At 46.7% G+C, this 15,068-nt stretch overlaps 1 protein-coding gene across 2 annotated transcripts in view; it reads left to right on the top strand.

Annotated features, from left to right (window-relative positions):
- Positions 1-15,068, top strand: part of LOC147125370 (tripeptidyl-peptidase 2-like) — a 152,782-nt gene that overhangs the window by 75,324 nt on the left and 62,390 nt on the right. For both annotated transcript variants that reach the window (XM_086002219.1, XM_086002216.1), the window contains exons 16-18: positions 5,891-5,997; positions 9,570-9,724; positions 12,881-12,997. In XM_086002219.1, coding sequence (XP_085858345.1) covers positions 5,891-5,997; positions 9,570-9,724; positions 12,881-12,997 — 379 coding nt within the window. The remainder of the gene's footprint in view (positions 1-5,890; positions 5,998-9,569; positions 9,725-12,880; positions 12,998-15,068) is intronic.

Genomic DNA, 15,068 nt, shown 5'->3' with positions numbered 1-15,068 from the left:
GCCACATTCTGTTCCTGTGCCACTGACTGCAGTAGAGATAACGCAAAGTGCTGTAAATTTTGCACCATCAGATAGGAAACGGAAGTATAATTTTACATTTTTGCTCTACCATTCCGTCAGCTGGAACGCTGGGGAGAACAGGGCACCAGCACTTTAAGGATTGTTAGAAAACTAATTACCTGCAAGCCTCTCATCTGACGTTTGGGACCCCCCCCCCTGCAGAACAGGAACAGCAGGACTCATGGGTTGTTTTGCTTCCTTTTGCAGACATCCTGCGGTTACGCTGATTACAAGGGGCAGTTAATGCTGTTTCATAGCCGAGTGACTAGAATAAAATTGTCCTCTAGAGTGCTCCCATTCCCCTCCACATCTCCCAGGAGAGCTTAGAATCCTAGAAACTTGCCGCACAGAAAGAGGCCATTCGGCCCGTCGTGCCCGTGCCGGCTCTTTGAAAGAGCAGTCGTGCTCAATCCCGCACCCCTCGCTTCTTGTCCGCAACCCTGTCAGCTCCTCATCCTCGAGAAGCCGTCCAACTCCCTTTTAAAAATCATTGATGGAATCAGCTTCCACCACCTCTTCAGGTCGAGCGTTTCGGATCCCGACAACTCTGAGTGAAAAAATGTCACCTCATCTCCCCTCTAGATCATTTTCCACTTATTTTGAATCTATGACCTCTGATTACTGAACCACCGCCAGAGAGAATAGCTTTTCTCTCTCTGCTCGATCAATACCTCTCATCATATTGAAAACCTCTATTCGGTCACCTCTTAACCTTCTCTGTTCCAAGGGGAGCAGTCCAAACTTTTTCAACCTCTCCTCATAACTGAAGTCCCTCATCCCTGGTAAAACTCCTCTGTACCCTTTCTAAGACCTTTACAATTTTCCTGAAGTGTTGGGCCCAGAATTGTCAAAAATACTCCAGCTGAAGCCTAACCAGTGATTTATAAAGTTTTAGCATGATCTCTTTGCTTTTATATTCTATGCCTCTATAAACCCAAGTAACCCATATGTTTTTTTAACCAACTTGCCGTCCACCTTTAAGGATCTGTGTATATGGACTCCAAGGTCTCTGCTCATCTACACTTCTCAAAATCGTGCCATTTATAGTACAGGAAACTCTTTTTTATCCGGCACCAACGGGACCGAGGTGGTGTCGGTTCATCAAAAATCCCGGATAACCGAGAGCTATAGTAAAAGATACGGAGAGCTGAGAGCTCCGTATAAAGCAACAAACCCTGTTGCTTAGCAACAAACCCTGTTGCTTAGCAACAGGTGCAGAACAATGGCCACAAGTTCCAAGCATCTCTGTAGCTTAGCAACAGCTGCAGCCACACCCGATTACACAGCAACAGATCAAGGAAGGCAAGTAATATGAAGTAAAACTTACCTGAACCTACTCCTGAATTTTGCCGGTTAACCGAGATTTCCGGTTATTTAGGTGCCGGTAAATCGAGAGTTTCCTGTATACTGACTTTCCATAGTTTTTCCAAAGTGCATCACTTCACACTTCTCCGTATTGAACTCCATCTGCCATGCTTCTGCCCATTTCACCACCCTGTCTATGTCATTCTGAAGACTATAACTATCCTTATCATGATCATCTACTTTGCCAAGTTTCGTATCATCTTCAATCTTTATAATACTGCTCCCTACACCCGAGTCTAGGTCGTTTATAAAAATTAAAGAGTAATGGACCCAAAACTGGCCCTTGGGGAACACCACTGCAAACCACCTCCCAGTCTAAAAAACATCCATCCACCACCACCCTCTGCCTCCTGTCACTGAGCCAATTCCGTATCCATACTGCAACTTGCCCCTTAATTCCATGGGCTTCCACCTTCTTAACAAGCCTCCTGTTTAGTATTTTGTTGGCTGTCTTCCGAAAGTCCATCTATCACCAAAGAGTTCAATCAAGTTGGTCAGACGCGATTTGCCCTTAACAAATCCATGCTGGCGCTCCTTGATTAACCCATGCCCTTCCAAATGAAAGTTTATTTGGTCCCTGATAATGGTTTCCATCTCATCTCCCAGGAGATCTTGTAGTCCCTTAGAGCGCCCCCATTCCCCTCCCCAACTCCCAGAAGATTTTGTAGATGTGTGCCAAACGATAGGCCTGCAGCATCCAATCATAAACTGAAAAGCCTCCGAAGGGAGAGTCAGAGGTCAGTCACCCAGATGGGAAAACCCAGCAATAGTTGCTGAATTCAGTCACTCAATTGCTCTTGTGCACAAGGACACGTAAAATGTGTTGGCTTAGGACGGAGTTCCTGAACTTGGCATTCATTAAGGACCAGTTTTGAAATACTTTTAGTGCTGTAAGTGTCGGTGGTTAATGAGAGAAAGCCTTGCTGTCAACACCCCCTTTTAAAGATCAAAGAGTCAGAGATTTGGAAAGGTTCCAGAAGTGACTAACAATAGATCCAAACAGGAACATGGGAATTGCTGGCCGAAAAAAGACCATGGTCTATCTGAGGAACATAGGAACAGGAGGAGGCCATTCAGCCCCTGGAGCCTGTTCTGTCATTCAATTAGGTCATGGCTATCTGTAACCTAACTCCATATACCCACCTTTGCCCCATATCCCTTAATATCTTGGGTTAACAAAAATCTATGAATCTCAGATTTAAAATTAACAATTGACCGAGCATCAATTGCCGTTTGCAGAAGAGAGTTCCAAACTTCTGCCACCCTTTGTGTGTAGAAGTGTTTCCTAACTGGCTCTAATTTTTAGACTATGCCCCCTAGTCCTAGACTCCTAACCAGCAGGAATAGTTTCTCTCTATCTACCCTATCTGTTCCCTTTAATATCTTGACAACTTTGATCAAATCGCCCCTTAACCTTCTAAATTCTAGAGAATACAACTCCAGTTTGTGTAATCTCTCCTCGTAAGTTTACCCTTGGCATCCAGGTATCATTCTGGTAAACCTACGCTGCACTCCCTCCAAGGCCAATATATCCTTCCTAAGGTGCGGTGCCCAGAACTGCTCCCAGTGCTCCAGGTGTGGTCTAACCAGGGCTTTGTACAGCTGCAGCATAACTTCTGCCCCTTTGTACTCTAGTCCTCCAAATATAAAGGCCAGCAATGTTGCCTCTTATTTTTTTTTGTGTGTGTGTGTGTGTCCCCTTTAACTGGTTGCGCACCCCATTCAAATGTTCACGCATGCACGGCTTTTCCCCATATAAAAGCTGGTGAGCGCCTTGCGCGGGACCTCCAGACCACTGCACGGCTATGCAACTTAGTGGGAATGTTGAAGGCCAGCATTCCATTAGCCTTTTTGATTATTTTCTGTACCTGTCCATGACATTTTAATGATCTATGTACATGGACCCTCTAAGTCTCTTTGGACCTCCATTGTTTTTAGCTTTTCACCATATAGAACGTAACCTGTTCTATCCTTTTTAGGTCAAAAGTGGATGGCCTCACATTTGCCTACATTAAAATCCATTTGCCACAGTTTTGTGGAGAGGGGATCTCATTGAAACGTATAAAATTCTAACAGGACTAGACAGACTAGATGCAGGAAGGATGTTCCCGATGGCGGGGGAGTCCAGAACCAGGGGTCACAGTCTAAGGATAAGGGGTAAGCCATTTAGGACTGAGATGAGGAATTTCTTCACCCAGAGAGTGGTGAACCTGTGGAATTCTCTACCACAGAAGACAGTTGAGGCCAATTCATTAAATATATTCAAGAAGGAGTTAGATATATTTCTTAAGACTAAGGGGATCAACAGGGTACTGAATTTGGATGATCAGCCATGATCGCATTGAATGGCGGAGCAGGCTCAAGGGGCCGAATGGCCGACTCCTGCTCCTATCTTCTATGTTTTACTCATTCATTTAATCTATTAATAATCTCTTTGTAATTTTATGCATCCATCTACACTGCTTACAATGCCGCCTATCTTTGTGTCATCGGCAAAATTGGATATGTGGCTCTCTATCCCATCATCTAAGTCGTTAATAAATACGTTGAATAGTTGAGGCCTCAGCACAGATTCCTGTAGGACACCACTAGTCACATTCTGCCAAATAGAGTACCTGCCCATTATCCCTACTCTCTGTCTCCTGCCGCTCAGCCAATCTCCTAACCAGGCCAATAATTTACCCTCAATTCCATGGGCTTCAACTTTAGCTCGCGGTCTGTTATGAGGGAATTTATCGAATGCCTTCTGGAAGTCCATAAATATAACATCCATAGACATTCCCCTGTCCATTACTTAAGTCACCTCTTCAAAAAATTCAATCAGGTTCGTCAGGCATGACCTACACTTTACAAATCCATGTCTCTCTGATCAGTTGAAAATTTTCAAGGTGTTCAGTCGCCCTATCCTTAATAATAGACTCTAGTAATTTCCCAAAAACAGATGTTAAGCTAACTGGTCTATAATTTCCTGGTTTCCCGCTCCCACCATTCTGAAAGAGCAGAGTGACGTGCAATTTTCCAATCTAAAGGAATGGTTCCTGAATCGAGAGAACTTTGGAAGATTATAGTTAGGGCATCTGCAATGTGCTCACCCACTTCCTTTAAAACCCTGGGATGAAAACCATCTGGTCCTGGGGATTTGTCACTATTTAGTGGCATTATTTTCTTCCTTACTGTTAATTTACTTACGTTAATTTTAGTGAATCCCCATCCCTGATTCAGTATTAGTTTCTTTGGGATGTCCAGCATGCTATCCTCTTCCCCTACTGTAAATACTAATGCAAAGTAATTATTCAACATGTCCGACATTTCCTTATTTTCATTTACAATATCTTAGTTCGCCTTCTACCATCCTGGTAGTCGCATGATCCAATGATAATGGAGTTTTTGCCTAATCACAGCGATCAATCTCTATCAATGAGTCTACAACAGACCCTGACATGAGGTGAGGAGAACCCCCAGTGGGGGAGAGCTTTGGGAACCACAGGTCCAAAGTCTCCTGTTCCTCCCGATCACTCACCACACATCATGTCTCAAATTACTCAGATACTGTGTCCCAAAATGTTATTTTCTAAAAAAGAATGCATAGCTATCTGGACTGTAGAAACTGGGGGAAAAATTCAGTTGTTTGCGCCTCCCGTTAGCGCCTTAAGAGGGCGCTAATTGGGGCGCATAGCAACCAGCGCCCGGGCGCGGCGATGTTTGCGCCGCTCGCAAAATTAACTAGACATTTTGCGGCGGCGCTAAACACTACCGCCACAATCTCCTGTGCCGGCAGATCGTGACGTCAGTCGAGTGCGCAACATCCCGTTAGTGCCCCGGACCGGATATTGAGTGGCGCCCCCTGCCTTACTGCCTGCCGCTAGCAACGACAGGTTGAGGGGAGCGTTTTGCTGTCAGAAAGGGACGGGGGAGCGCTTCCTGCCTTTTTTTGTCGGTGCCATTTTTGCACCATGCATTCTGAGAGAGAGAGAGAGAGACTTCTGGAGAGATTCAATGCTGTGTTGAAGGAGTTTTGAGTACTGAGCAGCACTTTGCAGGTTCATTTTGATTTCCCCTTCCTTGCTTCGCCAGCGCTCTGAGGTAGCGCCTCGCTCCTCGGCCTTTGCGCCTTAAGACAGGTGTGAAGCGCCTGAGTTAGCGCTGCAATCACCTCCAGGGGCGATAAAAGCCAAGTTTGCCATCGGAGGCGATAATTAGCGCCAGGCGCTAAACTTTGCGCACGGCCGATAATGGCGCCCAAACGGGGCGATACTGAATTTTTTCCCCCACTGTGTTTAGCCTTTATTCAGTCAGAATGTCATGGTTAATATTAATTATTATAACTAAGGTCATGGGGGGAGCACAGCTATCAGAATTCCCCAAGAAAGGAAGTTTAGTGATGTGTTGGTCAGCCTGTGCTCGCTGCAGTTTTGCAGTTGTAAATAATGGAACTGTACTAATTTTTTTTTGTGTCTGGATGAAGTGTAAATGCAGCTTGTGACTACAAACTTGAACAAAAAAATGTGTACTTCAAGCCTGGAGAGATCAGAAGACACTTCATTGAAGTGCCCCGAGGAGCTACATGGGCCGGTAGGTTTCGCATTTCTGGGAATTTTGAGATTTTGTATTAATAATGAACTCGATAACGAACATATATCGACAAATAAAAGAGCAACAGATAGATTAAAAACTTAGGAACATATTGATGCATGTGTTTTTAATTCATTGCTGGGGTGTGGGTGTCACTGGCAAGGCCAGCATTTATTGCCCATCCCTATTTGCCCTTGAGAAGGCAGTGGTGAGCTGTCGCCTTGAACCGCTGCAGTCCGCGTGATGAAGGTGCTCCCGCAGTGCTTTCGCAGCGTCTGTGTCGTTGTGCCTGATTTTGTTACATGTAAAGGGCAGCGAGGGGAAGGAAAATGCTTGTTTTGCGGCAACGCTGATTGGGCGAGCTCTGCCTTGGAAGGATGTGAATGTGCACTTTAATACCTAAACTGATTGGTAACGTAACTTGGCTTTTCCTGTATGCTTCAGCAAGCTTAAAAATGTTTATATGTAACAAAAAAATAATTACTGGTGGTTAGACAAGCGGACCTACTCATTCCAGTTGTTGTGATCTGGAACGCGCTGCCTGAAAGGGCACTGGGAGCAGATTCAATAGTAACTTTCAAAAGGGAATTGGATAAATACTTGAAAAGGAGAAATTTGCAGGGCTCTGGGGAAAGAGCAGGAGAGTGGGACTAATTGGAGAGCTCGTTCAAAGAGCCGGCACAAGCTCGGAGGGCCGAATGGCCTCCTCCTGTGCTGCATCATTCCATGACTCTATGGTTTACTGGCCCAGAATAACCATCCTGTCCCGTCCTCCCATGATTGCATGGGTGAAAGTTGGGACATAAAGGCAGGAAAAGACAAGAAGAAGAAAGATGAACAAATGTTTGTAATCTTTCTTACCATTCACATCCAGGCTTGCTCACAAAATGTGAAATGATTTGAAGTTGGAGAGAATTGTTTTGAAGCTGTAGGGTAGACACAAGATTAGAATTAATGAACATGGGAAAGAACATTCTGTCCTCGGATGAGTGGTGATGTGAAGGGGAGCCCTGTCACTCCAGGCAGCAAGTGTTTATGCCCGTCCACTCTGGGCCTGTGCTTGGCATACTTGCAGAAGGAATACTGTGGCACTACTGTTGGTGCGGCTACGAAGACAGTCGGTAAATGTCTTTTAACTTAGCCTTTGCAGCAACTGTTGGTCTATTCTGCACTCAGAATCACAGAAACCCCACAGTGCAGATAGAGGCCATTTCGGCCCATCGAGCCTGCACCGACACATATCCCACCCGATCCCCGTAACCCCTACACCAACACATATCCCACCCTATCCTGTAACCCCATGTATTTAATCCCCCTAACACTAAGGGTCAATTTATCATAGCCAATCAACCTAACCTGCAGATCTTTGGACTGTGGGAGGAAACCGGAGCACCCGGAGGAAACCCACGCAAACACGGGGAGAATGTGCAAACTCCACACAGACAGTCGCCCGAGGCCGGATTCGAACCCGGGTCCCTGGCGCTGTGAGGCAACAGTGCTAACCACTATGCCACCGTGCTCCCGTGAAGAACCAACAATGTTTCTTCAAAGAAAGAACTCCCGTTCGTATAGCACAGCCTCAATGCCCCAAAGCGCTTTACACCCAAGTGTGGTCACTGTTGTTTTATAGGGAAACGCGGCAGTCAATTTGCGCACAGCAAGGTCCCACAAACCGCGATAAGATATGCCCAGTTTGGTGGTATGGGATGAAGAATGAATACTGGGCAAGACACTGGAAGAACTCCCTTGCATTTCTTTAAATAGTGCCATGGAATCTTTTACGCCCACCTTTTCAGGCAAACAAGCTCCACTGAAAGACGACATCCTCCGCAATCCAGCGCTCCGTCACCACTGCACTGGGAGTGTAGGCCTTGATTACGTTATCAAGCCTCTAAAAGAGTGAAGGCTGAGGGGTGAACTCATAGAGGTCTTTAAGATAATGAAAGTGTTTGAAAGAGTAAATGTAGAGAAAATGCGGTCGATTTTGTCGAACCTGTCGGGAAGAAGGTGGGACTTCCCCTTTCGGGTTTTTGACCCGCCTACTTCGACGTCCGGCCAATCCGTGCGATTTTCCCTTGATTGACCTTGTTGAGCCCGCCCAGCGGGCTCAGCAGGCCAATTGAGGGCCACCCGGCAACAGGTGACGTCACAGACTGAAATTTCATCTGTCAAGATTTCTTGACAGAAGAAATATCAGTGTCTCACAGTTGTTTGAAGCTGTGAAACACTGACAGTCTGATTTCTAAGATGAGTCCTTCTGCGCAGACTCATTTAGAAATCTCAGCAGCACTAAAAGCTGAAGGCTGTCACTTTTGACAGATCGCAGCCGTTCAGCTTTCAGTTCCGGCTGAGTGATGCGCTCCCGACGGCTACAGGAAGAAAGGCTGTTAAGGTAAGTACAGGTAAGTAAAAGTTCTTTACACACTTTAGACACACCAAACACACTTACCTTTACACTCATGCACCCATCACTCACCTGAGCGCCGACATCGCGACCCCTCCAACTCCTTCAACCCGACGGCCCGCCTCGCTAACCTGGCGTGGTTTGGAGCCGTCGGGAAACCCACACGAAACCCCTCAAAATGGGGATTAGGCTAAAAACTGCCTGTTAACTACCTGTTAACAGGCAGTTAATTGGCACTAATCCCTTCGTGCCTGGTTTCGGCGGGTCCCAGTGCGGGGCGGGTAACCGCCACCCCTGAAACTTACGTGGGGTGGGGTTTTGGGCGGGATGGTGTCGGGACCCCCAAAGTCAGGATTTCCCCCCCCCCAACACGCCTGAAACCCCGCCTGACGGCTCCCCAAAAATCTAGCCCAATGTTTCCACTTATGGGAGGGATCTCTGGGAATTTGTCACTATATATATGGGCCCCCAGGGGTTTGTCAGTATTTGCGTGGGAGGTGGGGGCCCGGGAGTGTGTCCGTATTTACACGGGGTCTCTGGGAGTGTGTCAGTATTTACAGAGGGTCCCTGGGAGTGTGTCAGTATTTACAGAGTGCCCCTGGGAGTGTGTCAGTATTTACAGGGGGTCCCTGGGAGTGCCTCAGTGTTTACAGGGGATCCCCGTGAGTGTGTCAGTATTTACAGGGGGTCCCCGGGAGTGTGTCAGTATTTACAGGGGGTCCCCGGGAGTGTGTCAATATTTACACGGGGTCCCCGGGAGTGTGTCAATACTTACAGGGGGTCCCCGGGAGTGTGTCAATATTTACACGGTGTCCCCGGGAGTGTGTCAATATTTACAGGGGGTCCCCGGGACTGTGTCAATATTTACAGGGGGTCCTTGTGAGTTCCTCATTATTTACAGTGGATCCCCGGGTAGTGTGTCAGTATTTGAGGGTTGCTCCTGGGAATGTATCCGTATTGGGGGGTAAGGTACCCCTGGACGTGCATAAATATTTTCAGGGGGTTTCCCAGTTAGAAACCCTCTGCCAAAGAGAGTGAGGCTGCACTCCGTGTAAGGATGAAAGCAGCGTAACGTTTCGACAGTGTAACCGGCCCCGGATTACCCTACTCAACATAGCAGAGTAAGAGTTAACTTGTCGAGCCTCACTGGGGACTTACTTTATTCCAGAGATAAGCCTGACTTCGAGATCGGAAGATACAACATCTGAGTTTGTGGTGCATGCTGTGCAGCTGCAGAAACAAAAGGCCTTCCGGGTACACGAGTTCTACCGGCACCTATACCTGTCAGAAAAGGCATCTGCGGTCGATGCTTTCCCAGTCCACGTGAGTACTGCTCCACCTGCGACTAACCGGGAAAATCGGGCAGCAAAGCTCGCACAAGGACTCTGAACCGTATAATAGAAACATAGAAGATAGGAGCAGGAGTAGGCCATTCGGCCCCTCGGGCCTGATCCGCCATTCAATGCGATCATGGCTGATCATCCAAATTCAGTACCCGGTCCCTGCTTTCTCCCCATACCCCTTGATCCCTTTAGCCTTGAGAAATATATCCAACTCCTTCTTGAATATATTTAATGAATTGGCCTCTACTGCCTTCTGTGGTAGAGAATTCCACAGGTTCACCACTCTCTGGGTGAAGAAATTCCTCCTCATTTCTGTCCTAAATGGCCTACCCCTTATCCTTAGACTGTGACCCCTGGTTCTGGACTCCCCCGCCATCGGGAACATTCTTCCTGCATTTAGTCTGTCCAGTCCTGTCAGAATTTTATAAGTTTCAATGAGATCCCCTCTCATTCTTCTAAACTCCAGCGAGTACAAGCCCAATCGACCCAATCTCTCCTCAGGTATCAGCCTGGTGAATCTTCGCTGCACTCCCTCCATGGCAAGAACATCCTTCCTCAGACAAGGCGACCAAAACTGCACACAATACTCAAGATGTGGTCTCACCAAGGCCCTGTACAACTGCAGCAAGACATCCTTGTTCCTGTACTCAAACCCTCTCGCTACAAAGGCCAACATACCATTTGCCTTCTTAACCGCCTGCTGCACCTGCATGCTTACCTTCAGCGACTGGTGCACAAGGACACCCAGGTCTCGTTGCACTTCCCCTTCTCCCAATCTATTGCCATTCAGATAATAATCTGCCTTCCTGTTTTTGCCACCATAGTGGATAACCTCGCATTTATCCACGTTATATTGCATCTGCCATGCTTCTGCCCAATCACCCAATAATCCTGGCTGATCAGCCCGTCGGCTTTGTGTCGTGTTTTTCTCCATATGAACCATCTAGCCTGATCCCACTCCCCTCATTCCCCATACCCTTCAGTATTTACCAGGGATGAATGGGTTACAATTATGGACAGAGACTTGGGAAATTCGGGCTTTTTTTTAGGAACATAAGAACAGGAGCAGGCCATTCAGCCCCTTGAGCCTGTTCCACCAGATTTTGGCTGGTCTGTACCTCAACTCCATTTACCCGCCTTTGATCCAAATCCCTTCAGACCCTTACCCAACAAAACTCTTATCGATCTCAGTCTTGGAAATTTCTATTGAACCCCAGAATCCACAACCTTTTTGCGGGAGCGAGTTCCAGATTTCTGCTACCCTTTGTGTGGAAAAAGTGCTTCCTGACATCACCCCTGAACAGCCTAGCTCTAATTTTAGTATTACGTATGTTCCCCTGTTCCTCACAAGAACTGAGAAAGTTAAGGGTAGCCTGATAGAGGTCTTCCAGATTCTGAAGGGTTATGATAGGATTGGTTCCACTGGTCTGCAAGAGAGGACAAATTTAAGATAATCACAAAAAACATTAAAGGAGAGATGTTACAAAAAAATGTCTTTACAGAGAGGGTGGTCAGGATGTAAAATTCCCTGCAACAAAGTGATTTTGAAACAGAGTCTGTAAATTCTTTTGAAAGGACATGAGATAGTTGCTTTAAAAAGGAATATTGAAAGTTATAGGAAGTGAGCCGGAGAGTGGGATTAGAGGAGGAAACTCTTGGGGCGGGGGGCTGGAGGTGGGGGGGAAACTACCGGCACGGACTTGATGGGCTGGATTTTCATTCAGCAGTCGGGAAGGAGGCGGGCCTACAACTTTCGGGTTTTAGTCCCGCCTCCATCGACGTCCGGCCAATCCACGCGATTTTCCCTTGATTGACCTTGTTAAGCCCACCCAGCGGGCTCAGCAGGCCAATTAAGGGCCACCCGGCAACAGGTGACGTCACAGACTGAAATTTCATCTGTCAAGAGGTGTTGACAGATGAAATATCAGTGTTTCACAGCTGTTTGAAGTTGTCAAACACTGACAATCTGACTTCTAACCTGAGTCCTTCTACACAGACTCAGTTAGAACTCTCACCGGCACTGAAAGCTGCAGGCTGTCACTTTTTACAGATCGCAGCCACTCTGCTTTCAGTGCCGGCTGAGTGATGGACTCCCGACGCCTCGACCTCGAGGAAGAAAGGCTGTTAAGGTAAGTACAGGTAATTTAAACTTCTTTACACACTTTAGACACACCAAACACACTTACCTTTGCACTCATGCACCCATCACTCACCTGAACACCGACATCGCGACCCCGCCAAGTCCTTCAACCCGACGGCCCGCCTGCTCTAACCTGGCGCCGTCGGGAATCCCACACGACACCCCTCAAAATAGGGATTAGGCTAAAAACTGCCTGTTAACTACCTGTTAACAGGCAGTTAATTGGCACTAATCCCTTCCCGCCTCGGGTCGGCGGGTCCCAGTGCGGGGCGGGTACCTGCCTCCTTTGAAACTTATGTGGAGGCGGGATGGGGGCGGGATGGTGTCGGGACCCCCCGAATTCGGGATTTTAGCCCGCCTCACGGCACACTGAAAATCTAGGCCGATGGGTCTAAAAGCCCCTTTCTGTGTTGCAACATGATTCTGTTGGTGGACAACCGATTGCCAGAACTGGAGGGAGAGCGAATTCCAGGAAGGAAATAGAATTGAAAAGCAGAGAAGTTACATTGAACTTGTATCAAACCTTGGTGAGACCACACCTGGAGCACTGTGAACAGTTCTGGTCTCCATATTACCAAAAGGATATAGAGGCACTGGAGAAGGTGCTAAAAAAATTCACAAGAATGATACCAGAACTGAGAGGGTATACTTATCAGGAAAGACTGAACAGGTAGGGGCTCTGTAGAAAAGAGAAGGCTGAGGATAGAGGTCTTTATGATAATGAAAGGGTTTGATAGGGTAGACGTGGAAATAATGCTTCCACTTGTGGGGGAGATCAAAACTAGGGGCCATCAATATAAGATCGTCACTAATAAATCCAATAGGGAATTCAGGAGAAACTTCTTTACTCAGAGAGTGGTGAGAATGTGGAACAGTGGGATTTGTTGGAAGCCTCTGTCTGATTCTCACCTCACTGCATTCAGTTATTGAGCAAAGGGCATGTGCCTTGGTTGGAGTCACTGCCGAGTATTTCTATAACCTGTTCATTCTTTGTAGGAAGAAAACACCATTGAGATTTGCATTGCACACTGGTGGTCTAGCCTGGGACATACTGACATCGACTACATCGTTACTTTCCATGGGCTGAAGTGTAACAGTGACACGTTACACATTGTGAGTATTGTCCCCTTTGCACATTTTATTTACCTTGTTAACAATCAGCATTGTGCTCGATGTGGATTGTGTTGAGTAACTGTTTGAGAAAGATTTGAGTTAATGGAAAATCTGAACAAAAGCTGAGTTTTGATAAAAAAGAGAGACAGACTTGCATTTCTATAGCACCTTTCACGACCTCAGGACGTCCCAAAGCACTTTACAGCCAATGAAGTACTTTTGAAGTGTAGTCACTGTTGTAATGTGGGAAATGCAGCAGCCAATTTGCGCACAGCAAGCTCCCACAAATAACAATGAGATAATGGGCAGATAATCTGTTTTTTTTTTATGTTGGTAGAGGACTAAATATGACCAGGGTACCGGGGAAAACTCCCCTGCTCTTCAAAATAGTGCCATGGAATTGTTTACGTCCACCTGAACGAATACCTGGTTTAAAATTCCATCCAAAAGACAGCACCTCCGACAGTGCAGCGCTCCCTCAGCAGTGCACTGGAATGAGTCGGCCTGGATTTTGTGCTCAAAATCTCTGGAGTGGAACCCCCACAACCTTCTGACTTGAAGACGAGTCTGCTACCCACTGAGCCACAGCTGACACAAGATGGAAACCAGTCACTTTTAGCGTATGTCCGTCACTAGACAACAAGTGTGATTGTTAAAGAGCATTTAGCCTGCAGCATCGTGAGTTTATGTTCTAGTCACTGCTTGACAGGCAAAGCAAAAGTTCAAAAATCCAAGAAAAGAGAGCCATCTAGTTCATTGTCTATTTAAAATCCCTTTATTGAATCTTAAACTGTCTCTTGTACATTTCGTAAGGGCAGTGTGGAATTCTCTCTGCTCGGAGACTTGGAGCACGGAATGCTTTGTCACAGGGAGTGGTTGAGGTGGAGATCTTTGCATCTTTTAAGGGAAAATTGGGTAAATATTTGAAGCAGAGGAAGATACGTACAAGGCTATGGGAGAAAGAGCGTGAGATAGCGGGATTTGTTTTGGAATGCTCTGGGAAAGAGCCAGCGCAGATACGAGAGTTAAACGGCCTCCTGAGCTGTAAACGTCTGGTTCTGTGGAGTGTAGAATCTAGACTTGGTGTGATCCTGTGACCTACTGCCTGCTGTAGTAATCAATTAAAGAAAGGATGAAAGAACTTGCATTGAAATAGCGCCTTTCGCAACCTCGGGACATCCGAAAGCATTTTACCGCCAATGAAGTACTTTTGAAGTGTAGTCTCTGTTGTATTGTACGAAATGCAGCAGCCAGTCTGCGCACAGCAAGCTCCCACAAACATCATTACATAACGTAAGAAATAGGAGCAGGAGTCGGCCATTCGGCCCTTCGAGCCTGCTCCGCCATTCAATGAGATCAAGGCTGATCATCTGCCTCAACTCCATTCACCGGCCCTATCGCCATATCCCTTGATGCCCTTACTAGTCAGAAATCTATCGCCTTCTGTTTTGAATATACCCAATGACTGAGTCTCCACAGCCCTCTGGGGTAGAGAATTCCAAAGATTCACCACCCTCTGTGTGAAGAGATTTCTTCTCATCTCAGTCCTGAATGGCCTACCCTTTATCCTGAGGCTGTGGCCCCTGGTTCTAAACTCCCCAGCCAAGGGAAACATTCTCCCAGCATCCACCCTATCAAGCCCTGTAATAATTTTGTATGCTTCAATGAGATCCCCTCTCATTCTTCTGAATTCAAGAGAATACAGGGCCAGTTTACTCAATCGCTTCTCATATGACAGTCCCGCCATCCCAGGAATCAATCTCGTGAACTTTCATTGCACTCCATCTATGGCAAGTATATCCTTCCTTAGGAGACCAAAATTGTACACAGTACTCCAGGTGTGGTCTCACCAAGGCCCTATATAATTGGAGTAAGACTTCTTTACTCCTGTACTCAAATCCTCTTGTAATGAAGGCCAGCATACCATTTGCCTTCCTAATGGCTTGCTGCACCTGCACATTCACTTTCAGTGACTCATGTACAAGGACACCCAAGTCCCTTTGAGCATCTGCATTCCCCAATCTTTCACCATTTAGGAAATACTCTGCCTTTCTGCTTTTTCTACCAAAGT

Source organism: Somniosus microcephalus, chromosome 1, assembly GCF_052327205.1.
Source record: "Somniosus microcephalus isolate GS21.2 chromosome 1, FLI_Smic_1.0, whole genome shotgun sequence".
Lineage (NCBI taxonomy): Eukaryota > Metazoa > Chordata > Chondrichthyes > Squaliformes > Somniosidae > Somniosus > Somniosus microcephalus.
Note: the sequence above shows the minus strand (reverse complement) of the source record. Positions and strands in the feature narration are given on the sequence as shown.